At 49.4% G+C, this 24,943-nt stretch overlaps 1 protein-coding gene across 7 annotated transcripts in view; it reads left to right on the top strand.

The window, feature by feature from the left end:
• The window catches only part of KATNIP (katanin interacting protein), a 200,858-nt gene that overhangs the window by 31,553 nt on the left and 144,362 nt on the right, over positions 1-24,943 (top strand). For all 7 annotated transcript variants that reach the window (XM_067706309.1, XM_067706308.1, XM_067706311.1 and 4 more), the window contains one exon: positions 20,020-20,096. In XM_067706309.1, the coding sequence (XP_067562410.1) occupies positions 20,020-20,096 (77 nt within the window). The remainder of the gene's footprint in view (positions 1-20,019; positions 20,097-24,943) is intronic.

Genomic DNA, 24,943 nt, shown 5'->3' with positions numbered 1-24,943 from the left:
GGGATAATCTTTGGCATACAGTTTTGTGAATTTTCATGTATGAATACTCCTGTGTTAGCACTACCCACATCAAAATATGGAACATTCCTAGCGATGCAGGAGGCATCTTCATGCCACCTCCCAGTTACTACACCTCTCCAAGAGTAACCACTATCTTGGCTCTAATAGCATAGATTTGCCTGTATTTGAACTTCATATAAATGGATTCACAGAGTAAGCACTTTTTTTGTGTTTTTATTTTTGTTAAACATATCTGTGAGATTCATCCATGTTTGTTTGTTTTTTTATAAATTTATTTATTTTATTTATTTATTTTTGGCTGCGTTGGGTCTTCGTTGCTGCGTGCGGGCTTTCTCTAGTTGCGGCGAGCGGGGGCTACTCTTCGTTGCAGTGCACAGCCTTCTCATTGTGGTGGCTTCTCTTGTTGTGGAGCATGGGCTCTAGGCGTGTGGGCTTCAGTAGTTGTGGCATGCGGGCTTCAGTAGGTGTGGCTCACGGGCTCTAGAGTGCAGACTCAGTAGTTGTGGTACACGGGCTTAGTTGCCGCGGATCTTCCCGGACCAGGGCTTGAACCTGTGTCCCCTGCATTGGCAGGCGGATTCTTAACCACTGTGCCACCAGGGAAGCCCCATGTTATTAAATGTATCAGTAATTCACTCTTTACCACTGTGGTATTAAACCTTCAGTTATTCTTTCATTAGAAAAATTAAATTGCAAATTTTTAAAATAATTTAGTTGTCATTATTTTTAAAATTTCAAGTTTGCTCATTAAATAAACTTTGCTCTCAAACATACCCCAACTTAATTCCAACCTATTATCAGTAGGATGTTCATCTTTCTGGGTTTTTTTCTATTTATACAATTCTAGTCGTTGTTTTAGTTGGGAGTGCATTTGGCTGCAAAGAACAGGAAACCCAACTAACAATGGCCTAAACCAGGGATCAGCAAATTTTTTATGTAAAAGGTCACACTGTCTCTGTCACAACTACTCAACTCTGTCATTGTAGTATGAAAACAGCCATAGTCAATATGTCAATTAATGAGTGTGTCTGTGTTCCAGTAAAGTTTTATTGACAAAAATAGGCAGTGGGACAGATTTGCCCTGTGGGGTATAATTTGCTGACCCTTGGTTTAACAACAGGGATTTGTTTGGCCCATGTGGCAAGAAATCTAGAAATAGCCTCATAAGAAAAGCTAATAATTTATACTCCTGCTAAAAATATTTGAGAATGGGCTTCCCTGGTGGCGCAGTGGTTGAGAGTCCACCTGCCAATGCAGGGGACACGGGTTCGTGTCCCAGTCCGGGAAGATCCCACATGCCGCGGAGCGGCTGGGCCCGTGAGCCATGGCCACTGAGCCTGCGCGTCCGGAGTCTGTGCTCCGCAACGGGAGAGGCCACAACAGTGAGAGGCCCGCGTACCGCAAAAAAAAAAAAAAATATTTGAGAATGCTGGACTCTCCAAGACCTTGCTAATAGTGGATATTAACAGCCTATGCTGTTTTTGCCAGTACTCTTTGTGTTTTTCCTGTGTTTTGGGGGGAAATACCTCTGCCTGACCTTCCAGCTCAGTAATTTTCTCTATAACTGTATCTATTCTGTTCTTCATTAACTTTTGATTTTTTTTCTTATTTTGATGATTAAATATTTTATTCATTATTTCAAATTCTTTTGCATAGTAGGTTGCTCTTGTTTGATGGAGTCAACATCCTCTCTTATCTCTCTAGAAGATTAAATGTATTTTTAATGTCTCTGCTTGCATCGTTATCTCTGTTTCTTTGGTTGTTAGTTCCGTTTGTTGAGTTGGCGCTTCTCTTTCATGGTGTGAGTTTTCCTGGAATGTTTGGTGATTTGTGAATATGTGCTCTTCTGTGTAACCTGATCCCCTGTTTTCTTCTCTGTGGATGCTATTTCTTTTTACTTGAATTTGCTGCCAGTGATTGTGGACAGAGGGGTGGAAATTGCCACAAGAAGTGTGATGCTAATAGTGTATCTTCTGAGCACAGAATCTTCCTTTTCCTTCTGGACACATCCTGCCTTTCTGTCCCAGAGACCCACAGTCACAGCTCCTACAAGCTGGGTGGATTCAAGGGCCACTTCCTAGCATCCCCACAGGCGTTCTCAATCAGTCTGTTTGACCTTTGACCTTAGGCCCCCTCCTCTCCCTGGAGAATGTGTTGCCTCTAGGTTTGGAGCAGCCTAAGACCACCTTCCCCTATCCCAGCAGTCCTTTCTAGCTTCGGATTTGGCCTGTGCTTCTTTTCATTAATCCAGTTCTGTCTGCCATCCATTTCTCAGGAGTTTCTCAACATTTTAAAGCTGCCAGTAGCACCCCCCCATATCTTCCTGTGCTCTTATGAATTTTAAGTGGTGTCATTTCTGTGAACTTAGGTGGAAGAGGCTGATGTGTGAACTTGCTCTTGGTCTTCCCAACTTGATTCAGTCTCAAGGTGACTTCTCGTTAGGGTTTTCACCTTCCTGGTCACCTTCATCTGGACAAGTTCATCTTTCTCTAAAAATACACTGTGTCAGAACCAAACTGAGTATTCCAACTATGAACAGATCAGTGTAGACTATGGAGATGGAGTGTACTTTCTAGTAAGAACTGGGTTCCAATACTAACTCTGGTCTCTACTATCAACACATTGGTCAAGTCCCTTCACTTCTCTAAGCTTCAGTTTCCTCACCTGTCAAATGGGAACAATGATTATAACACCCCCCTCATAGGTTAATGAAAGTATCAATTGCAGTAGCGTGTCAAGTGTTTAAGGTGGGGCCTGGTACACAGTAGGTGCGGAAGCATGTCAGTTCCCTTCTTCTCTCTGATACTGACAAAATTTCTAACACACTCATCATGTTTGCTGTGGTGGTGGCCGTTTTTGGCAGCCACGTCACCCTGTTAGCTCATACTGAACACATTAGCTAAAAGCCCTGCCTTTGTCTCGTGAACTTTTCTCAAGCAGACTTTTCCAGTGCCTCTCCTGGTATAGGACCTTTACCTTGGCCGTGACGCATTTTATCAACCTGTTCTTGATCCATCTCTAGCCCGTAGAAATTGATCTGAGCCCAGATTCCGTCATCCAGTTTGCTTTGTGTGCTACCCATCTGAATATCATCTGCAGACTTAATAAACAGCCTTCAACAGCCTGATCTGACCATTGCTAAAATTACGGCCTGGGATACGACCAAGGACAGAACCCCATGGCGTGCCGCCCCTCAGGGGAAGAGTAATTTAGATGACTAGGCAAGATGATTAATTTGTCCAGTTCCTGTAATACTCTGTCCCTGTGGCTTGATTATAATAATAATATTAGCAACCATGTATTGGGTGTTACTTACAGGCCAGGCACTGAGGTAAGCATTTTTCATATATTATTTTTATTCTTTATAACAAGTCTATAAGGTAAGTCTTTGTATTACTTAGGACTTAGTCCCTGTTCTGCTAAAGATGGAGTTTATTTTTTTAAACTCTGTTACTTCATTACAAAGCTCTAAAGAGTAGGTGCTTCCCAGAAGCCAAGGGCAGGGATGCATCTGGGTGGCACGATGACAAAAACGGTGTCAAAAGTGGTGAACCCATGCCTGCGGCCCCTGAGGTCCCAGAAAATCCTCTCTCTATGGCTCTTATCTTTGTATCTGTCAGTACCTGTGTCCTTCTCACTGGGTGCAAACCAGCTTTCTCTGTTTCTCAGTTCACCTGGCAGAACATAATCCCACCAGCAACTCTGAGTTCATATTCCCCCTTTGAGAAAACAGCCAGATCTTCCCTGAGCCTGTTAGTCCCAATTCCCCGGGATTATTGGCTCTGCTTGGGTCAGGTGCCTGCTCCTGGGCAGTGGTGGGATCACACTGTCCGGACATGACCTTCAGGAGTCTCAGTGCTATGACCTGGTGGCCATGGGGCAGGTGACATCCAGAGTCCTGCCCCATGACATTTGCACATTTTAAAATGACAGGGAGGCCCAGAGTCACATGGCAAGTAAGTAGAGGAATCAAGACTTAATCCTGGTTTATCTGATGCTGAAGTTTGTATTGTTGCTGCTCTGTTCCTTACACCGGGCCACGTGGTCCCAGGGCGGTGCCTGTGGTGAAGGCTGGCCTGTGTCTCTAGCGGGGCAGCTCAAGCACCCACCTAATGCCTCACCATGTCCCAGATCAGGGCTCTGAGACCCTTGGTTGGTTGGTTGGTTTGCTTGTTTCTTTGGTGACTCCGCAGATGCCTCAGTGCTGGCCATCACAGGACTCACACACAACTTTGATGAGGGAACTGATACTTAAGAGGATAAGCACAGACTTCGGAGCCCAGTAAAGCTAGGTTCAGATTCCAGCTCTGCCACTTTTTCCCTGGTGACTCTCTGTGCCTCAGTTTCTATAACTGTAAAATGGAGGTAATACCACCTACTTTGTTAGTTGTTGTGGTGGTGATTTAATGAGATAATATGTGTAGACCACCTATGGCCAGCATAGAGTAATCGGTTCATGCGTCCACTTAGCAAATATTTGTCAAGTACCTACTGTGTGCCAGGCACTGCCCTGGAGCCTGTAGATTTCGTGGTGAACAAAACAGACACAAATCCACACCCTTGTGTTCCAGTGGTTAGAGGCAGACACCAAGCAAATAAATGAGCAAAATATAAAGGGTAGCAGGGAAACAAATAAATCAGGGAAGCGGGATGGGGGCTGCTAGGCGGCTTGTTATGTTACATAGGTCCTCAGGCAGAGACCAGAGGAGGTGAGAGGGGAGAGCTTTGGGCAGAGAAGACAGCAAAGACCAGAGGCCCGAGGGTGGAGGCCGAACTGGGGGAATGAGGGGCAGGGTGGTGGGAGGCGAGGAGAGGGGCAAAGGCCAGGTCGTGGAGGGCCTTGTGGCCGTTAGTAAGGACTTGGGCTTCCGTCTGAGTGAGAGGGGAGTCATGGGAGCATTTTCAGTGAAAAAGGGCCAGGACCCGATTTTAGCAGGATACGCTCCCTGTCTGTATGTGGAGAACAGACAGTGGGGAAGGGCAGATGGGGAGACCTGTCAGGGCTGTTGCAGAAACTCTGTGGAGGTGACAGTGGCTTGGACTTGGGGGGTGCAGCAGTGGAGGAGCAGAGAAGGCGCCAGGTCCCAAGCATCGTGAAGAGGGAGTCGCTTGGATCTGTGGTTGGACAGGATATGAGTGGGGAGGAGAGAGAGGAGGAGTCAAGAAGGACTTTAAGTTTTGGTCTGAAAACCAGAGAGATTGGTCATCTCCTAAGATGGGCACGAGAGTGGGGGCGGGTTTTAGGAGGAAGATCAGGAATTCAGCTTAAACCCTGTTAAGACCTCGATTGAACCTGCAGCTGGGTATGGGAATCTGGAATTCTGGGGAAAAGTCATGTCAGGCTGCATCTGTCTGGAATGTTGGAACCATTGATCTTTTTTTTTCTTACTTTTTTGGAGAAGGGAAATGGGTGGATGGAGGTCATTAGTTAGGCAAGTAATACAAGAAAACAGCTTCCTTAAGAAAATATTTTTTACCCTCTGGATAAGCCTGGAGTCCCTTGTGCCAATTCCCAACCCTCCCTAATCCCAGCCTTCCCCCCCTGGACTAATTGTTGTCACAAGCTTGGCATGCATTCTTCCAGACCTTTCCCTGCACGTCCACATATTCGAGTGTATCCATAAAATATACGTGGTATTTGGGGAGTGTATGTATTTTAACAAAACGGTGTCGTAATGAACGTGTCATATGTGCTTTTGTAACTTGTCATTTGCCTCTCTTCTCTGAACGATGTCTTCAAGATCCATCCTCGGTGTTACAAACAAACCCAGATTTTTCTAAACTTGTTACGGTATGTTATGGACAGACTGTGGGTTACTTAGTCATTTTCCAGATGGAGGGCATTAGCATTTTGTACATTCCTCCTCCGGCACCTGTGTGAGTCTTTCTGATAGATTCCAAGGAGTGAAATGGCTGGGTCTGAGTAGACCGAAGCTGTTCGGGGTTTTTTTGGTCTTGTTTAGTGGAGACTGCTGTTGCTCCCTGAAGTCACCTTAATCGCCAGCTGTGGCAGGTTTTTCATGAGGGAGGCCACAGGGACGTGTGTTGTCGAGCAAAGCACAGTGGCAGGCTGTGGGTTGGAAGGAGCGAGCAGGAAGCCGAGAAGGGAATTTGTGGGCTGCTGTTCTGCTCTTAAGAACCCACATTCAGAGAGGACACAGGCTACTTTAGGGGCTGGGAGAGATGCTCCCAATCCCTTCCTTTCCTCCTGAAAATAGATTAGCACAAATGAAATACCATCTCTCCTGCAGCCTGCACGCCTGGCTTCTTCCCTGTCAGCCAGTTTCTATTCCTAGCCCTCCTCACCAGCTTGGAGTCATCCCCTTTTGACAAACACACCAATCAAGACATTATAAAAATGCTATTTTTATTAGAGCAGACCATCTCCTCCATCAGTGGGCCCCTTATCCTGACCCCAGCCTGATAGCATCCTTTGCCTGCCACCCTCGACGGCACATTCAAGGGTTGGTGCACGCCCAAGGTTGTGTTTGTCACCAGCTTGGCGCCTGTTCTGAGGGTGTGATTGCAGTCCCACTCCTGAGGCAGACCGAATCCTACACCCAGCTGCTCTCCCCTTCCTACACGGGAAAAGGAAAGTTGCAGCCTTTGAAAAGTTACGTCATCTTTTCTTTGCATGAATTTCAGGCGGGTGTTAACTTTGTGGTATAAAATGCCTTTAGGGTTAGCTCAGGGAACTGGGTCTAGGGTCAACTCCAAGTTCAGGTTTTGTGCCATTGTAATTAGAAACTTCGAAATATTTCTCATCAGCATCATCTTCATTGCTAACATTTATCGAGCATGTATTACACATCAGGCAATATTCTAAATATTTTGTGTTTATAAGGTGGATGCTTTTAATCGTCATTCCACTTTTTTTTTTGCCTTTTTTTATTGAGATACAATTTATGTTACACAAAATTCACCATTTTAAAGTGTACAATTCCAGGACTTCCCTGGCGGTCCGGTGGTTAAGACTCCGCACTTCCACTGCAGGTGGCACAGGTTCAATCCCTGATCGAGGAATTAAGATCCGCATGCCTCATGGCGCAGCAAATAAAAAAAAAAAGGGTACAATTCAGTGATATTCGCAAAGCTATGCAACCATCACCGCTATTTAGTTCCAGAACATTTAGATCACCCCATATAGAAACCCTGTACCTGTTAGCAGTCACTCCCAGTTCCTCTTTCCCCCGTTCCCTGGCAACCACTAATCTACTGGTACTTTCCGTCTCTGTGGATTTGCCTATTTCGGACCTCTCATATATATGTAGCCTTTTATGTCTGTCTTCTTTCACTTAGCATAATGCTCTCAGGGTCAGCCGTGTGGCCACATGTGCCTGGGCTTCATTCCTTCCTATGACCAGATGATATTCCATTGTAGGGACATGCCACAGCCTGTTTATCCATTCAGCCATTGATGGACAGTTGGGTTGCTTCCACTTTTTTTTTTTTTTTTGCGGTACGCGGGCCTCTCACTGTTGTGGCCTCTCCCGTTGCAGAGCACAGGCTCAGCGGCCACGGCTCACGGGCCCAGCCGCTCCGCGGCATGTGGGATCTTCCCAGACCGGGGCACGAACCCGCGTCCCCTGCATCGTCAGGCGGACTCCCAACCACTGCGCCACCAGAGAAGCCCGGGTTGCTTCCACTTTTGGGGCTATTATGAACAACACCGTTAGGATGGCATCCCAGTTTGACAGCTGAGGAAACTTAGGAACAAGTATCTTTTCCCACTCCAAAGAGCCTGATGGGATTCTTACCCAGGTGCCTGGGTTCACAGCCAAGTCCTGACCACCCAACTTGGCTGTTTAGCTGTCGAACTGAGGCCTGGAAATTGAGGACCTATGTCACACACCTTCATGGCAACCATGTTTCAGAATTAAATATTGGGCCCCGTGGTCTGAGGAATTCATTTTTGGGGGACTTGGGTCTGTCCTGTTTGAATTCAGGACCATTGTGGGAAGTCCTGGCTGAGTCAGGACTGTCCATTCAGTTCAGTTTGCGTTTACCAATGGCCTTTGATGTAACAAGGTTCAGCCCTGCCCTGGGAGTTCATGGTCAAGTAACTGCCGTCGGTCCCCAGGAAGCAGACTGTGGGATGGAGATGTGCATGCAGGAGGCTGACTGGGGAGGGCTCTCAGGAGCAAAACCCGTGAGGATGAGGGAAGCAGGGTTGGACAGAGGGAGGAGCTGAACTGTGATGCCGGCCTTGCTGACCCCACAGGGAGCTGTGGGGATGGGTGGCCCTTCAGAGATGTTCCCAGTTGAGGCAAGGAGCCTGGGTCTTTGTACCCTTGTCATTAATCAGTATCAGAGATCAGGTATAACTGGCAAGACAGGCTTCTCTCTGGGAGGGGACACAGCTCCCAGCAGCTGGGGTGTGAGTGGGTGATCTGGGCCCATAGCACAGAGTCCACTATACACACCTAGGCCCATGTCCATGGTGGCTTTCATCAGTGTCCTGACAGGGAACAGTCTGTGAAGATGCTTCAGGAGCACAGCTGAGGGAGGGTGTAACCCAGCCTGGGATGGTGAGCAGGGAGGAAGGGGCATCTTAATTGTGCGATGCACCTTGAACCCCAAACCTATACATTCCAACCGCCAGTCCACGAACTCTGCCTCTTGGGTGCCTCAGAGTAGCCACATGACTGCTCCAAGCCAACCTCAGCCTCGCCCCTCCTCCAGCCTTGACCTCTCCGAGAATGGTACCACCGCCCCTCCAGTTACCCAGGCCAGAGGCTGCACAGTCATCAATACTTCGTTCTTCCTCGCCTCCTTTTTCCAGCCCATCACCAAGTCCCCCGCCCTCACCTTGGAAGCATGTTCTCCCTGCTTCCTCCATGTGGCTGACACCTCTTGTCCGAACACCCACAGCACCCACTCCCGGCTGCCTCTCACTCCAACCTCCACCCTCTACCCCAGTAACCCCACGTGGCTTCCCATTGGTCTGGGCTTAAGGGAAAAACTCCCTGCTGTGGCCCACATGGTGGTCTTGCCCGCTCAGTCCTGAGTCAACCCCTGCTCCCCTGCCCACCGGCTCCAGCCCCTCTGTCATTCCTTGTCCCTCTTGATACCGACCAGGGTTCTTGGCCTTCCCCAAGCAATAGAAATTGACTAGAGGCCAGACAAGAAATTCAGGCAAGGCTTTACTGAGGCCCCTGCAGCCACTGGAAGGAGCAAGAACAAGTAACAGGTCCCCTTACTTGCTCCCCAAGGTGGGGGGGGAGCCGGTACCCTATATGGGGTGAGGGTAGCGGTGTGTCCCGGGGTGGGGTCGGAGGCGTGGCTTAGGTGGTTTGCCCACCCCGTAGGTGGTGAGTGCAGTGGGCATGCGCAGTACCCTGCTTTTGCTCCCGGCCCTTCAGAAGTGTCAGTTGGGGCTTTTTTTGGTCTTTCTGTATCTTTTTGTCTATAATTTGCCCCAACTGCACATGCACGCAGTTATTTTTGGTCCCTTATAGTTTCTTTGTAGCTTGAGGAGACATTTGTCCAGGTGCAAGCACTGCAGCACTGCAGCAAAGGGTCCCACATCCCAGCTTGTCTCACTCTTACTCTCTGCTCCCTCTCACCATGTGGCCTTCACACGTGCGTTCATTTTGCTTAGAGCACACCCCGCTCTGCGCCCGTAAGTTAACTTGTTCGTCCTTCACATCGTGGTTGTTGTCACCCTTCCATGGAGCGTCACCTCACCTCCCTGCCACAGTCGTGTTTCCCATTGAAAACCTCTCAAGGCACCATGCACCTGCCTCCAGAAATGGCTGACGATGTACTTTGGTGGTGGGGTCGTTTGCTTAAAGTTGGCCTCCCTCCCTAGATGGTCCATTCCCTAAGGCAAGGGAACTTGTCCCCGTGGGGAATAGGAGGTGCTCAGTCAAACTAAAGGGGGGAAGGGGAGACAGAGGGAGGGAGGAAAGGATCACAGCCCCACGTGATCAGGGAGGAGACGGGGGCGAACCGTCTCCTTTACATTCCTGGATCTCCAGGATCTCACACGGCAGAAATCTCGACTAGTGTGTGAGACAACATCAAAATGGGGACCCTGAGCCCCACTGCACCACCCTAGACTTGAGCAGAACGTTTCACTCCCTTCCTGGCTTTCCCCACCACTCAGCACCTGTCATCGGCGCAAGCAGGCCTTGCCCCTCATCGGGCTTTAGGCTGGCTGGAATGTCGGAAGCCAGGGCTCTCCCCTGCGATCAGCCAGCATGCTCTGACCACTCTCCACCCCAGCCCCGAGATGAGCTCCCAGGGTCTCCTGGCACCGGGACTTTGCACACGCTGCTCCCGCCCGGGTGCCCTGCCCACCCCGTCCACCTCGGAGCTCCTTAGCGTCGGCACCTGTCCTCTCCTCTGCAGGGCCTGCCCCACCCCGGAGCGGTGCCAAGGACCCGTCCTCTCCACCCACCGCCCCCGGCACAGCACCTACTCCCTGGCCTCAGAGCAGTGTCTTTGCTGCTCCTCTAATTTCCTTGAGGACGGGGATCTTGTCTTCCTGCCTCCCTCTCTCTCTCTTCCTCTTCATCCCTTCCTTTCCACAAATACGCTGGCCCTGCCCTCATGGGTCTGGCATCCCAGCAGGGGAACCACAAACAAACAAACAGAGATACTTCCAAAGAGGGAAGTACTGCCACGTCGAGGAGGCTGTGAGGGCCGGGGACAGTCAGAAGAGGCCCCAAGAAGGGCCACACATGCCCATGAACAAGAGGAAGCCATCCAGGCAGGGGGAAGAGCAAGCACCTCAGCCCTGAGGAGGAAGGGGCCTCTCTGAGAAACAGCCTGAAGAGCTATTGGGCTGAGGGGGGTGCAGGAGGTGGGAATGAGGTCAGGAGGGTGGTGGAGCCAGATTACATCCATCTCTGTCTCGGGCCCTTAGCGCAGCACCCGACCCAGAGGAGAAGCTCAAGGAGTCTTTGTTGAGTCAGTGGGGAGGGGCCCTGAGTACTCCCCTTTTAGGGGGCGGGGGGGCAGCCCTGGGAGGAGAGCGTCCACTCAGGCAGCCCAGCTTGCTGGGCAGGAGGTGATAGGTAAGGTCCTGGGGATGGATGCGCTCTGTGAGAGGTTCATTCCGTTAGAAGGAAAAATTCTCGGATGCAAATCAAGTGGTGGAGGCAGAGATTGGAGGGAAAATTCCACCCAGGCCGCCTCTCTCCTCTCATCAGGCCAAGCGACGGGTGCTGTGGGATTAGAGGCTCTGACAGGTAATAGCCGCCCTAAATCAGTTTAGCACCAGTCTGGGAGTTCAAGGGCAGGCGTGCCTTGTTCCCTCCTTAGCAGTCAGAGGCTGTTTACACTACTGGGCTTCCAGTGGGCCCTGCAGGCCTACGTCCCCTCCCAAGCTCTCCTCAGGGTGGACGGTGGGAACAGCCTCAGCCCATGGCAGGTCTGCTCAAAACCCTCCACTAGCCTCCTGGTCACCTCATAGTAAGACCAGAGTCCTCACCATGGCCTCCGCCCCCCATCTCAGGGCCTTTGCACTTGCTGTTCCTGCCACCTGGAAACCCCCTTTGTCCAGATTCCCATAGGGGTTCATCTCCTCCACTTCCTTCAGTCTCTGCTCAAAAGTCATTTCACCAGAGGCCTTCTCTGACCCCCTGGCTAAAATAGCACCTCCCTCCCCACTCCCTCTGTTTTTCTCTACCTCCTATTTTCTATAGCACTGAGCATCATTTGACATACTATATATTTACTTTTTTTTTTTTTTTAAATTACTTGTCTCCTCTTGCTAGGATGTGAGCTCCATGATAGTGGAGACTTTGATGTGCCCACTGTGTGTCCAGAAGAGGTGTTCAATAAATATTGAGTGAACAAATGAATTGGGGAGATGAGGTCAGCGCCTCCCGCCTCTCGGGGTTGTGTGGACGTGGAATTTCGGGCACCGAGCTTCCCAGTGCGTGGTTTGCACACTTGCACAGCACTGCAGGTGGCATGTAAACGTTCTATTTCAGCAGGGCCGTATTTCTGTTTGCCTTCGGTTTATGGCAGGCGATAATGATTTTCCATTTATGGCGTTAATATAAAGTTTCCTTTTTGAAGCAAGCTCATTCAAGATTAAAAAAAGAAAAATCTATATTTGCCAGCCTAAAAGATAGTTTATAATACACATTGCCATCTTACAAGGAAACTTTTCTGAGAATACAAAGAAACGTTAATTATTTTCTAGTGGCTATGTATTGAAAATGATTTTTTAGATAGCCGTGGAAGAAAAACATTTTCATAAAGATACAGCGTACCACGTCCTGGAGACCAGGAGGAAGCCCTAGATTCTGGATGTGCGTCAATATTCTACAAACCTGAAACTAAGTATAAAATCTCAAGGTGTACATTGGTTGCAGTAAATAATGGTGCATAGGTGTTTGAGAAATAAGCCAAAGTCTTCTTTGGATTATCTACCTGGTATGCGAATAGCACGTGATTTTTATTGGCACATCTACCCAGGGCATGCGACACTCCAACCTTTGCTTCAGTGTTTGTGTTGTTTTGATCCACCTCTAGGAGGCAGTCTCAGCCATCGCTTTAGGTCTCGCAATGTAAGCATACTAGATGCGGAGTATTTATTGTTCTTGTTTTGAGGATGGGAGTACATCTGATATGTCAGCAAAAGCCGCAAAAAGCAAACTCAGAACTATACCTTTTCATTCAACTAATATGCATTAAGGACTTACTATACAGCACCGGGACACCAAGAACAGAATCACTGGGAGAACACTGGGGTGGGTTTTGAAGGAAGAGTAGGAGTTTTGTACTGTGAGATACATTTGGATCGTCGCTTTCTGTGGGCTTAGGGCCATCGTTGAGAATATTCATTAAGGAATTATTTTAATCCTCTACTAAATGCTCCTCTGGCTGTAGGACACGGCAGACTTCAGATTCAGACACCTCTGAGTATTAGTTCTTCCACTGTACCACCGAGAACTCACTCAAGTGTGAGTTACACACACACACACACACAATTCAGAGTGGCTTGAGTAAAGAGAGGAATGTATTAGCTCTTGTGACTTAGAAGTCCAAGATAGTGCTGGCTCCACGCGGGGCTGGTTACGGGGGTTGAACACGCTTAAGAAGTTCTACTTTCTATCTGGTCTGTCTCTCTGTGTCCTCAGTTCTGCTCCCTCTATGTTGCTATCACTCTTGGACAAATCTCTTCATGGAACATAGAAGAACATTCATAATAGTGAACCTAATCCGTTGATTAAAAAATAACTTCTTGGGCTTCCCTGGTGGCGCAGTGGTGGAGAGTCCGCCTGCCGATGCAGGGGACACGAGTTCGTGCCCCTGTCCGGGAAGATCCCACGTGCCGCGGAGCAGCTGGGCCCGTGAGCCATGGCTGCTGAGCCTGCGCTCCGTAGTGGGAGAGGCCACAACAGTGAGAGGCCTGCGTACTCCCCCCAAAAAAATAAATTAAAAAAAATGACTTCTTCCTTTTGGTGGCCCTTGTAGCTCTCAGCTCACATCAGCTAATAATTCCAGGGGAAGAGGAAGACGGACTTTTCCAGCAGATTCAACCATTCAGACCCTGGGTTGAGTCTGTTGGCCTGGCTTTGGGCATGTGCCTAGTCCTAAACCAGTCACATGGCCAGGGAAACGGACTAGCCAGAGTAGCCTGGCCTTGAGTGGCCAGGCCTCTGTCATGTGCTCGCCCTTGAAGTGCCAGCAGTGTTATTTCCACCCACACCACATGGACTGAGAGTGGAGGAGAGGTGGTTTCCCAAAGGAAAACCAAGACGATGTAACTAGAGGAAAATGAATAGATGCTAAACCGACAGAAACAACAAATGTCCACCATCTCCACTTGAACATGGCCTTTGGGCAATTCGCTTCAGCTTTCAAAGCCTCAGTTTCCTCCTCTGTAAAATGGGGATAATGACCCCAGGGCATAGCATTATTGCAGACAGCCACAATAAGCACCACAGAGAGCATCATAAATGGTCATTAAAGCGGCCCAAAGACTGGGCTCCAGTAACCTCGCTTGTCGCTCATAAATCATCCCTCAGTTAAGATGTGGCATTGGGGGAGGGGGAGGGGCAGGGCAGGTGGAGTAGTCAGTCAGGTGTGCGGAAGTGCTTCAAGAACTCTGTGGTGCCCCCGACACAGTGTGTTCACAGCTCATTATTAGACCATTCCAAGTTATTGTTCTTCTCCGCTGGGACTTGACACCTACAAAGTCAGGTCCTCAATGTCCTCCAGCCCTGGCAACCAGCGCTATGCTCTAAGCTGCTCGTTAATGCAGCTCAGGCTCTGGCACTCGCTAAATCAACCCTGTTTAGGAGAATTCCAATATTCTGGCCTCAGAGGAATACGTGATCCCTGAAATATAGACTCTGTCGAGTTCCTTTAAGCATAACTGATTCTTGGCGTTTCTCTCCAATTCCATTTCTTTTTCCCCCAGAGAGAATTAATAATATGGCCATTGATAAAATTCTGCACCATCTCTGGGGCCAGCATTAGGGATAAAGATGATAAGGATAACAATAATGGCAGTGGGACTTTGCTTTCGCATCACGTCCAAATTCCTTAAACCTTTTCCCGTACTTAACTCACGCCTCCCCGACACCCATCACTCTAGTCAAACCCAACTTCTGGCCAATCCATGAACGTTTCAGGCTTTTTCAGGCCCCCAAACCTTTGCCTGTGCTGCTCCAGCTGCCTGGAATGCCTTTCTCTTATTGCCCAGCAAACCTTTCAACTTTCAAATCTCAGCTCAGATGTCTCCTTATTTATTCATTTAGGGCCCATTGTGTGCCAGACAATGTCCTAGGGGCTTGGAATACACAAGTGATCAAAACAGATGCAGCCCCTGCCTTCATGAAGTTTCCATTCTAGTGCAGGGGATGGCCCAATAAACAAAAGGCTTGATGAATAAGATAAAGTAGAGATTATTAGTGAGCGGTTGGGAGTGTGTACGTGTATGTGTGTGTGTGCGTGTGCGCGCATGTGCGCACACGCGCACGCACAGCTTGCAATTTTAAATAGGATGGCTGGGGAGGACCTCCCCGAGAAGGTAAGATCTAAGACAAGCCTTGAGGAGGTGAGGAATCTGGGTATTTACCTGGGGGAAGGAACGGTGGGTCTAAGGCCCTGAGGTGGGCACATGCTGGGTGTTGCGGGTACTGCAGTGATGAGGAGGACAGTGGAGCAGTGGGAGGAGGTCAGGGACGTGGATGGAGGCCCAGTGGGCAGGGCCTGGTGGCCGCTGGGACCCGTGCAGAGTCCAGAGCAGAGAAGTGACATGATTCAACTTCCCTTTCATCAGGACCCCCGGCTGTAGAAAGGAGAACGGACTGTAGGGGTGAGGGCGGGAGCCGGAGGCCAGTGAAGGGTCCTGAACCAGTGTGGTAGCGGGGAAGTGGGGAGAAGTGGTCAGCTTTTGGATACATGGTATTTTTCGCGTGGAGCTGATGGACTGGACGTGGAGTGGGAGAGTGAGTTAGTGAGTTACGCTTCGAAGGTGACTCCCGAGGATTGGGGCCTGGCCGTGCCCTCAGGGGCCTCCTCTGTTCCCTCCTTCAGATCCTTGGCCTCACATTTTATACATTTTGCTGTCATCACTTGTCTCTTTTTTTTGGCCTCAGACACCCTGGGTAATCTGATGAAAGTTATGGACTCTCTTCCCAGAATAGTACCCTTGTGCAGTCAGTTGAATCGATGTGCCCAGAGCCCGCTGTGGGCCATCCCCCATATTAGGGACCCCTGGCCAGTGTGTGTTGCTTGACTGGGTACATGAAAGCAGGGGGTGCCGTTCACACCGCACACAACAGGGATGGGGGCAGGGTTGTGCAGATCGGCCCCTGGCTGGCGGTTGGGTACTGTCTACAGGCACGTTGGAATCTGAACGCACGCTGGGTCAGTTTTTTGTTAAACCTTCATTGCATAGGTAACAGCCACACAGTAAACACTTGATCAGTGTTTGCTGAAACACAGTGATGATAAACCTGGCGCTTTCTAAGTTTCTCCCACCTTTGTGGGATGCCTTAAATATTAATTAATGCCTCCGTTTTATAGCCTGAGAAATAAAGCCTCAGCAAAGTGAAATATGCCGTGCTGGGGAGAAGTAGTGTCTGATGTCTGACCAGGGTGAGGGTTAGCCAGGTGGGTACTCAGTCAGCCTTAGCAGTTATCATCACGGAGCTGGATGTTGTTGAAGCTGAGACCCGAACCCAGGACTCCAGGCTCCCCACATGATGGTCCCCTCCTTCCCCAGTTCTGTGCTCCAGGAATTTATAATCCAGCTGGGGAATCAATAATAAGAAGAAAGAAACGGATCCTAAATTACTTCTACTTTTCTCCTAGTTAATCCTTAGAGCAGCCCTGCCAGGTAGACCTTATTACTATTCCCTTTTTACAGATGAGGAAACTGAGGCTCAGAGAAGGTAAGCAGCAGAGTTCAGGACTCACCTCCAGGTCTCCAAATCCCCAGATAATGAGTGAGCAATAGATATAGTTAAAGGCTTACAGTGTAGCACTTAATTATATATGATTTCACGCTGTATTGTATATAATTTAATACTAATTGCAGGGTTTCAAAATGAGCTGAAGTGAACGGGGGTGAGAATGGTAGGGGAAGGCTTCGTGGAGAATTGGGGAGCTGAGCTGGGCCTTGGAGAGGATTTGGGTGGAGGCTGGAGGGAAAGGGAATCGAATGATTAAGGCATCAGGATAGCAATGAGCTGGCTAGGAGTGGGGAGGGGCCAGGATAGTACTAGTTAAATAATGGAACTCCATAAATGCAAATGTAACTAACGTTCATTGAGAGCTACCCAAGTGCCAGATACTGTGCTATGTTTTTTTTATTGTTATTGCATCCAACCCACCTTTGACCCTGTGAGGGAAAGACAAATCCAACCAGACAGGTACTATTGTTACCTCCATTTGATCGATAAGGAAACAAATAGCACTGTTGTGACTTGGAGCCAGGCCTGGACTCCAAAGCTCACATTCTTCACAGCTCAAGTTCAGTGCTGATCTGATTAGAGGTGGGCGTATCGTGAACAGTGGGGAATAAGCTGGGCTGGTCTAGGGCCTTGCTGGCTAAGTGTGGCCCACGGGCATTGCCTGGGAGCTTGTTAGACGCGTGGGCTTGGGACCCTTCCCAGTCCTACGGAAGGAGAACCTGCATTTCAGCGCAATCCCCAGGTGATTTGTGTTCACATCAGCATTTGAGAAGCACGGGGCTGGTGAGCAGTTCGGCTGGATATACGCCTGAGCTCTTCAAATCTTTCCTATGACATCTCCCTGCTGGCAGAGGCGAATAAATGTATTCCCTGAGGGTCTGAGGTAAAAGCCCAGGACAGCCCGCCCCACGCTGAGATTCCTCTGAAGTCTCATATTTCATCTAAAAATGTCATTGACTATTTCATTGCATACCATAATATATCAGTGGTCATTTTAATATCTCAAAATGGTTATGTAAATTGCCATGGAGTAGGATCCGTGTTCCGGGGAGATGCATGGGATGGGTTTCCTTGTATCTTAAATGGGGTACTAATAACCACTTCAAAGGCTGCTGCAAAGATCAAAGGAGAATCATGTATATGGAATTGCTGCGTCAACTGTCCGCATCGTGCACATGTTGTTGTGGAAGGAACTGAGAATCCTCTCCAGACCCAGTGTCCCGCAACCAACCAGCTGTCCAGAGGGCGGAGGTCACAGTGCTTTTCTCACAGTCAAGGTGAGGCAGGGCTCAGTCCCGAGGAGGACAAGGGAACATCTCTGGGCATCTCAGGAAGCCAGGGAAATAGGAATAGGAACACCTATTGCTAGTTTGTTTAAATTTCTTATGATTTCATAAAATCACCCTTTCTTATTATTCCCCACTTCCTGATTGGCCAGATTAGTTAAGCCGGAAAACCCCAGGAAAATCCAGAGGCTTCAGAGACATCGGGTGAGAGAAGATGGGAGTACAGCATCCTGTCCCCAGGTGGCCCAGAGAGAGGGGAGCCTGGGAGGAAAAGTGGGGGTGACAGGGAAAGAGGGAAGCAGATGGCCACAACCTGGAGTCCTATAGGAAAAGGGGAGAGAAGGGGACTGGGCTGTCAGCCCTGGACTAGCAGTGACTCTCTGGCTTCCCCATCCAGGGGACCCATTTCCTTGTATCGGAAGAAGAGAAGACAGAGGGAGAGAGACCCAGAGAGGTGAGATGGACAGAGACAGTGACCATCCACGTCCAAGGCCAAGGAAGAAGGGCAGCCAGAGAAGGCGCAGGAGGGAAGGAGGCTCATTCAGAACCACAGAAGCTACAGGAGGGGAATTTGGGGACGGATGGGTGGGAACAGCTCCCCATGGCCTGGAGCAGTCGAAAAGGATGAAGTTGGGAAGAGCTATTATATTTGCTTAAGGAGGTTATGAGTCACCCTTGGGGAGAGTTCTGGTAGATTAGTGGGGTTAAGGCCAGATTTTGAGGCGCTAAGAACAGAATGATGGAGATTCTTTTTTTTTCTTCTTCCCATGATAATCGTTAGGATTTTCACACCAATTGTGTTTCTCTTACAAATGTCTTACCATTTAACACTTAATCTCTGTGACTTGTGACTAGAATGAAGCTGATATTGTCCCTTTAATCCACTCCTTGGCAAAAAGTTAGTTAAGAAACATAGAAAATTACAAAGCATTGTTAACAGTATAATCCGACTTTTGTTTAAAAGAATGTGTGTGTTTGTGTATTTATAAATATGAACATATGTATATTGTAAACAAAGAAAAACATCTAGAGAAATATGTATCAGATTGTAATGGGGGTTTCACTGGTATATACATGTTGCTTTTAATATGTATAGTTTATTATACATTTATTATCCCTCCATAAAGCTGTAACAAATTCTAATAGGGGTTATCTCTAATGGTCAGGTTACGGTATATGACTTATAATTCTTTTGGCTACAAAGGGCAGAAACTCAGCTGAAACTTTAAAGCAATAACTAAGTTGTTCCAGTACTTCTTCAGGCATGGGTGGATCCAGGGGCTCAAATTATATTATTGGGAATCTCTCCTCTCCATCTCTGGGATCTGCTGTCTTCTTTCTTGACTTCATTCTCAGGCAATTCCAGGCCTGCGTCTCATTACTTTAGCACCCCAGTGGAAAGAGAACAGCTTTTTCCCCAGGAGTATTAGCAAAGTCCCAGGGCTGACTTTCAAGGGCCGTGCTCAGGCTCATCCCTAGACTAGTGAATCGTTGTGGCTGAGGGGAGAACTATGTTGATGGTTGAGACCAAGGCCAAGGTCATGTGACCCAAGAGGAGACCAAAGGAACTTTCATGGGCATCTAAGGAAGCCAGTGAACTGAAAAAAGGGGGCCGAATGGTTCCCCCGAAGAAATTCAGAGTTCTGTGGCCGGAAGAGGAAGCAGGAAACCACAAATGTCTGCTTTAAAGGAGCCTTCACTCTCTGGGTCATATATTTTTTTGGGGGGGTCATATATTTTTGTAATGACTGAGTTGTTTATAATAAGCATGCGTTTTTCTTACAATGGCAAGAGAAAGATGAGCTTCCCCTCTTTTTTTTTTTTTTTTTGCAGTACGTGGGCCTCTCACTGTTGTGGCCGCGGTCTTCCCAGACCGGGGCATGAACCCGTGTCCCCTGCATTGGCAGGTGGACTCTCAACCACTGTGCCACCAGGGAAGCCTGAGCTTCCCCTCTTAAACAACTGACCTGGATTCCATCTGGTTGGGACAACTGAGATCACAAAATCATGAGTGTGGAGAAAACAGTAAAGCCCAAGTCTTCTCAGAGTCCTTGACTTTATAGGACATGGGAGGAAAGAACAGTGGCAAGGCTGGGGAATCGACCTTCTCCTTTTCGTAGATTGTTAGTTGTGTATGTTCAAGACCCAGTGGGCCATCAGACAGTCTCTGGGGCTCTGGGTCACCAGGGTGATGCGCCCAGGGAGCTGGGCCTTCGTCAAGGTCAGCCTCTCTGCCTCTCGGCCTCCTGTGTGGTGTGTGCTGTACCCAGGCTTCAGTAAAGCTTCCCTGCATTCTGATATCACACCGCTCTGTTTCTTCATTTCAGGGTTACACTAAGGACATGGTGACGGACTTTGATGAGAAACACGATGAGTATTTAATATTGCTCCAGCAGAGGAACCGGTAAGATGAAGCCGCTCAACGGCTGCCCTTCCTATTAGCCAAATCAAAATCCTATTTAGATATATTAACAGCATGCAGGCTGTCTCACATAGGAATGGGATGCAGTCACCCTCCACTCAGAAGCTTGGAATAATATCTGCCATCCCAGTTCCTATTTCTCCATTCACTGACTTAATTGCATCTTTTGACTGAGCTGTAGCAAACTGTTCGACGCGTCAGAGCCACGTCTCGCTTCCCTGCTCCGGTTCTGGGAGAAGCTGGGTTTGCCATGAAAAGCTAGACTTTGGCAGGGCCTGTGCATTAGTCACCTGAATAGGCCAACCTGTAATCTCACAGGCTTTGAAGGTCCCTGGAAATCTGAGCCTGTAATCATGCCTTGTTGTATAAAGGAGGAGTCCTTTTACACTTGCGTTTGAAGGTGGTTGATGTCATTTAAAGTTCAGTCAGTCCTGATTTTGACTCTGGAGTGCTGGTTCTTGCAAAAGCCTGCAGCCATGCCACGTGTAGTGACTGGGGTCAAGGCTTGTGGTCCGGTTTGAAAGAGAGTGGGTATCGTGTCCTCCACGCCTTTGCAGGGCTGCGCAAGTTCATTTGCAGTTCACTGTGGTTTGTCTTCAGGCCTGGAAGCTTACAGAAAGCTGGGTTTGCAAACTCCGATGCTAGGAGGGGACAGTCAGGGAGTGAAGCTGGCTCAGTGGGGACAGTGGGCACCTGGAACTCTCACGGGCCAAGGGGTCCGTATCCTCCAAGGTGGCCAGAGAAGCTGGAAATCTGGATTTGTGTGGTGAAGTCTCCTGAGTTTTAAAATGTTGGTAATGAATTCAAATCAAAGCACAAAACAAACAGAGGAATTCCGCAGGCCCCCCAGACAGATCTGCAGGAGGGGGAAGGACAGGGGCACTAATGTGGGGCTTTGTGTTGTGCGCTGGGCTTGGGGTCCTGTAGCTAAGAGAGCCTGCGGGTTGTTATTCTGAATGTGAATTCAGCCTTGTGTGATGGGCTGGATTCCCGGTGCTTGTCAACTGGGGCCCTGGTGGCATGTCACATGGGGCAAGTTTTTATGGTGCGGGAGTTTCCCATGTGTTGTAGGAGTTTAGCATCCCTGCCTACCCACCCCTTTACTTAATTCCACTAAGACCCCCGGTATCTATGACAACAATACCTGCCCGCATTCCAGATGCCTCCTTGCAAGGTGGTCCCGCCCCCCATAGAGAACTTCTGAATAGATCAACTCTCCAGGACCAGCCAGAAATGCCAGGCAACATCCCATGTGCCCAGCTGCTCTGCACTCATCTCTCTCCACCCCAGGGGCAGCCTCAAACCCAGGCTTGTGCTGATTAGACCCATGTGGGGTTTTATCATCATTAACGCCAGGAACAGAATGTTTTTATTCAGTTTCTGGCAGGCTGGATGGTGCCACTGAACACCTGGGCGCGATCATTGAATCATATACATGTGACTTGTCTAGGAGGAGAGTGTCATAGTTCTTTTTTTTTTTTTTTTGCGGTACGCGGGCCTCCCACTGCCGTGGCCCCTCCCGCTGCGGAGCACAGGCTCCAGACACGCAGGCCCGGCGGCCATGGCTCACCAGCCCAGCTGCTCCGCGGCATGTGGGATCCCCCGGACCGGAGCACGAACCCGTGTCCCCCTGCATCGGCAGGCGGACTCTCGACCACTGCGCCACCAGGGAAGCCCCTGTCATAGTTCTTTACGAGCAAATTGCTTCTCATTAATCGAGAGATCAATACGTGCGTGATCAAAGGGCACAGACCAATAGCATAGCTGAACAGATCCAGAGATGAGGTTGCAGCACAAAGGCCATTAAAAAATATGTCAACATGGAGCTGCCATAAAATTTGGGGGATGTGTTGTCACCAAGAGAGAGCTGGCTTGATGACAGGAAATTAGAAAGTAGAGCTAGAACGCCTCCAAATGGAGACCTGAAGAGTGGGAGTGCCCCTGAGCTGTCATCAGATGAAGCCTGAAAAGGCACCTTAGCTGGAATGCCAGTTGTGTGGCAGCCACCTCAACCCCATTGGTACAGTTATTGCACCCATTTTACAGATAAGGAAGCAGAGACCAGGACAGCAAGCAATTTGCCCATGGTCATGCAGCCAGGAAGTGGTGGAGCTGGGCCGTACTTTCTTATTTATGTTTTGTTTGACATTGTCATCAATAATCAAAAGGAGAGAAACCTGCCAGGGTTGCCAATGGCTCTAAGTTCACTACGGAGGAGTTTTGTGGGAATAAACTGAAACTGATTTGGCAATGTAGTTACAAGACTGGGTAGAAAACCAGCCTCTGAACTTTATATTGGGCATAGAGGAAGGTGAAAACCCGGGCTGCTTATCTGCGTTGCCTTGTGACCCAAGAAGGGGGTGTGCAATCACTGGGCTGAGTTCTTAGACATCTGCCCAGAACACAGCTGCCCACAAGATGCTGGTGACATTATTCTTCTATTCATTCAGCAGGATTCCATTGAGTACCTTCTCAGTGCCTAGCATTACCACTGGTATGAAGGAGAACATTGCAATGAGGGAGACACAGACTGTATTAGTTAGTGCTCCTTTGCTTGAAGGGACAGGAACCCAAGGTAAATGACTTTAAACAACGAAACGTACTGACTTGTGAAATTAACAAATCCAGGATGATACACTGGCTTCAGGCATAGTTGGATCCAGGCACTCAAACTGGGTCACTGAAATCAGTCACTCTCCATCTCTCAGTTCTGTTTTCTCATGTTGGAATCATCTCAGGCAGGTACTTTCCTCACGGAGGTCAAGGCAGCCACTGGAAGCCCCACACTTACATCCCACCTCGAGGGGAAGAGAACACATCTTTCCTAATAGTTCCAGCAAAAGCGCTGAGGAGGGCCCCCGTAGGTCTGGCTGGGGCCCCGTTCCCATCCCTGAGCCAATCGCCGCCCTGTGCCTGGTGGGGGTGGCAGGGTCTGCCTGGCCACTCCTGGGCCACCCCATTAACTTGGGTGATGGTGTGAGTCTCACCCAAACCACGAGGAGTAAGAGGAGGAGGGGAGTGGTTCCCAAGGGGAACCTGAGGGGCTGTGTTTGGAAGATGGGGGAGAGTTGCTGGACAGGCAAAAAGAACAGGTGCCCACCACACAGCCCTGGCCCTCAAGGAACTCCCCAGGCAGCGGCAAGTGAGCACAAGGCCACCTGTGACTATGCGGGAAGCGCAGAAAGTGATCATGTGCTCCAGGAGAGGACCGGGGAGAGTGGAGAAGGTGTGGCCGCCCTGTTTCACCCCGTACAACCCTCGCCCAGAGGGTGCTTAGTGATTCTAGTCACTCAGCTTCAGGAAAGAGGTAATCATGGCCAACAGGACTCATGAAAATGCAACCAGAATCATCAAAGGGCTGAGATATGAGGAACAGTTAAGGGCTAACGGCCAAGAGGGGCTGTAATATACGCACTAGATGTGGCAGATCTAAGATCTAAGAATCCAGCAATGGTATTTGCTTTTTTGTGTGTGTGTGTGTGGTACGCGGGCCTGTCACTGCTGTGGCTTCTCCCGTTGCGGAGCACAGGCTCCGGACGCGCAGGCTCAGTGGCCATGGCTCACGGGCCCAGCCGCTCCGCGGCATGTGGGATCTTCCCGGACCGGGGCAGGAACCCGTGTCCCCTGCATCGGCAGGCGGACTCTCAACCACTGCACCACCAGGGAAGCCCAGTATTTGCTTTTTGAAAAAGGTTGTTTGAGGGAAATTTATAGGAAAACGTACCCATATGAGAGGTGAACCCACTGCCCCAAGAGGAGATTCAGGCAGAAAGAAGAAAGGGGAGAACCAGCATCCAAGGCGGGCCTTGCACAGGCCCGTCTCTGAGCTGGAGATTCATCTGGTATCCCCTTCCATCCTCATGAGCCACAGGCATCCTTGGTCTCATTTTACAGAAGAGGAAACAGGCCCCGGGAGGTGTAGGGAATTGCCCAAGGTCACGAAAGCTGGGAAATGGCAGAGCCTCCAGTACGGAGCTCTGTCCTCCACCCACATGCGTGGGAGTGGTGACATCCTAGAAGACAAATTACAGAGCCTGTGGGCCCCCAGGTTCTGGGAGGAATGGCAGCCTCTTTGCACCACTGCCTTCCTCCTCTGCATCCTTCAAGGCTGCACTGAAATGACACCACCTCCAAGAAGCCCCCACCTGGGAGCCACTGCTTCTCCTCTGAACTCTCCTTGCTTGGAGCCCCTGCGGCATGATGCCTGGTGAGGAGACAAGCAATGGCACAATGATGTGGCTGGGAGACGGGCTCTGGAGCCTCATGGACTGGAATTTAAATCCTGGCTGCTTCCTCGTCTCTCTGACCTTGGGCAAATTCATCTATAAAACAGATCAATGGTAGGAACTTAATCCCTGGGCCAGTGAAGGATTAAGCAGGACGAGATGCTTGGAGGTCCACAGTAAGCCCACCCATCCAAGTATACTTTCTCCATCATCATCATCATCATCATTGTCATCACCATCATTTTAATGATAAACACGCCTTCTCAAATGATGTCCAGATAATCCTTGAATGCCTGACCCTTAGAGAACCCCTCAGTTGATCCTGGGGGTGAATGAGGTCCAGAGGAGGCACGTGGCCAGCCCACAGTCACACAGTAACTGTGGCGCTTAGAGACCGAGATGATTCAGTCATAAACCCGGTCACAGTTAGGCCCGTGAGCAACACGCCACCTGCCCTTTGAGCTCAGCTACGTCCTCTCACCACCTGGACCCCTGCTTGTGCCCTGACCTCCCAGCCGTCAAGCATCTCACATCCCCCCCCCACCCCCCGTCACAGTCCCTCACGTGACACCCTGTGCTCTAACTCACAGTGCCTCCACTTCC

This window comes from Pseudorca crassidens, chromosome 15 (assembly GCF_039906515.1).
Source record: "Pseudorca crassidens isolate mPseCra1 chromosome 15, mPseCra1.hap1, whole genome shotgun sequence".
NCBI lineage: Eukaryota > Metazoa > Chordata > Mammalia > Artiodactyla > Delphinidae > Pseudorca > Pseudorca crassidens.
This window is presented reverse-complemented; position numbering and strand designations above follow the sequence as displayed.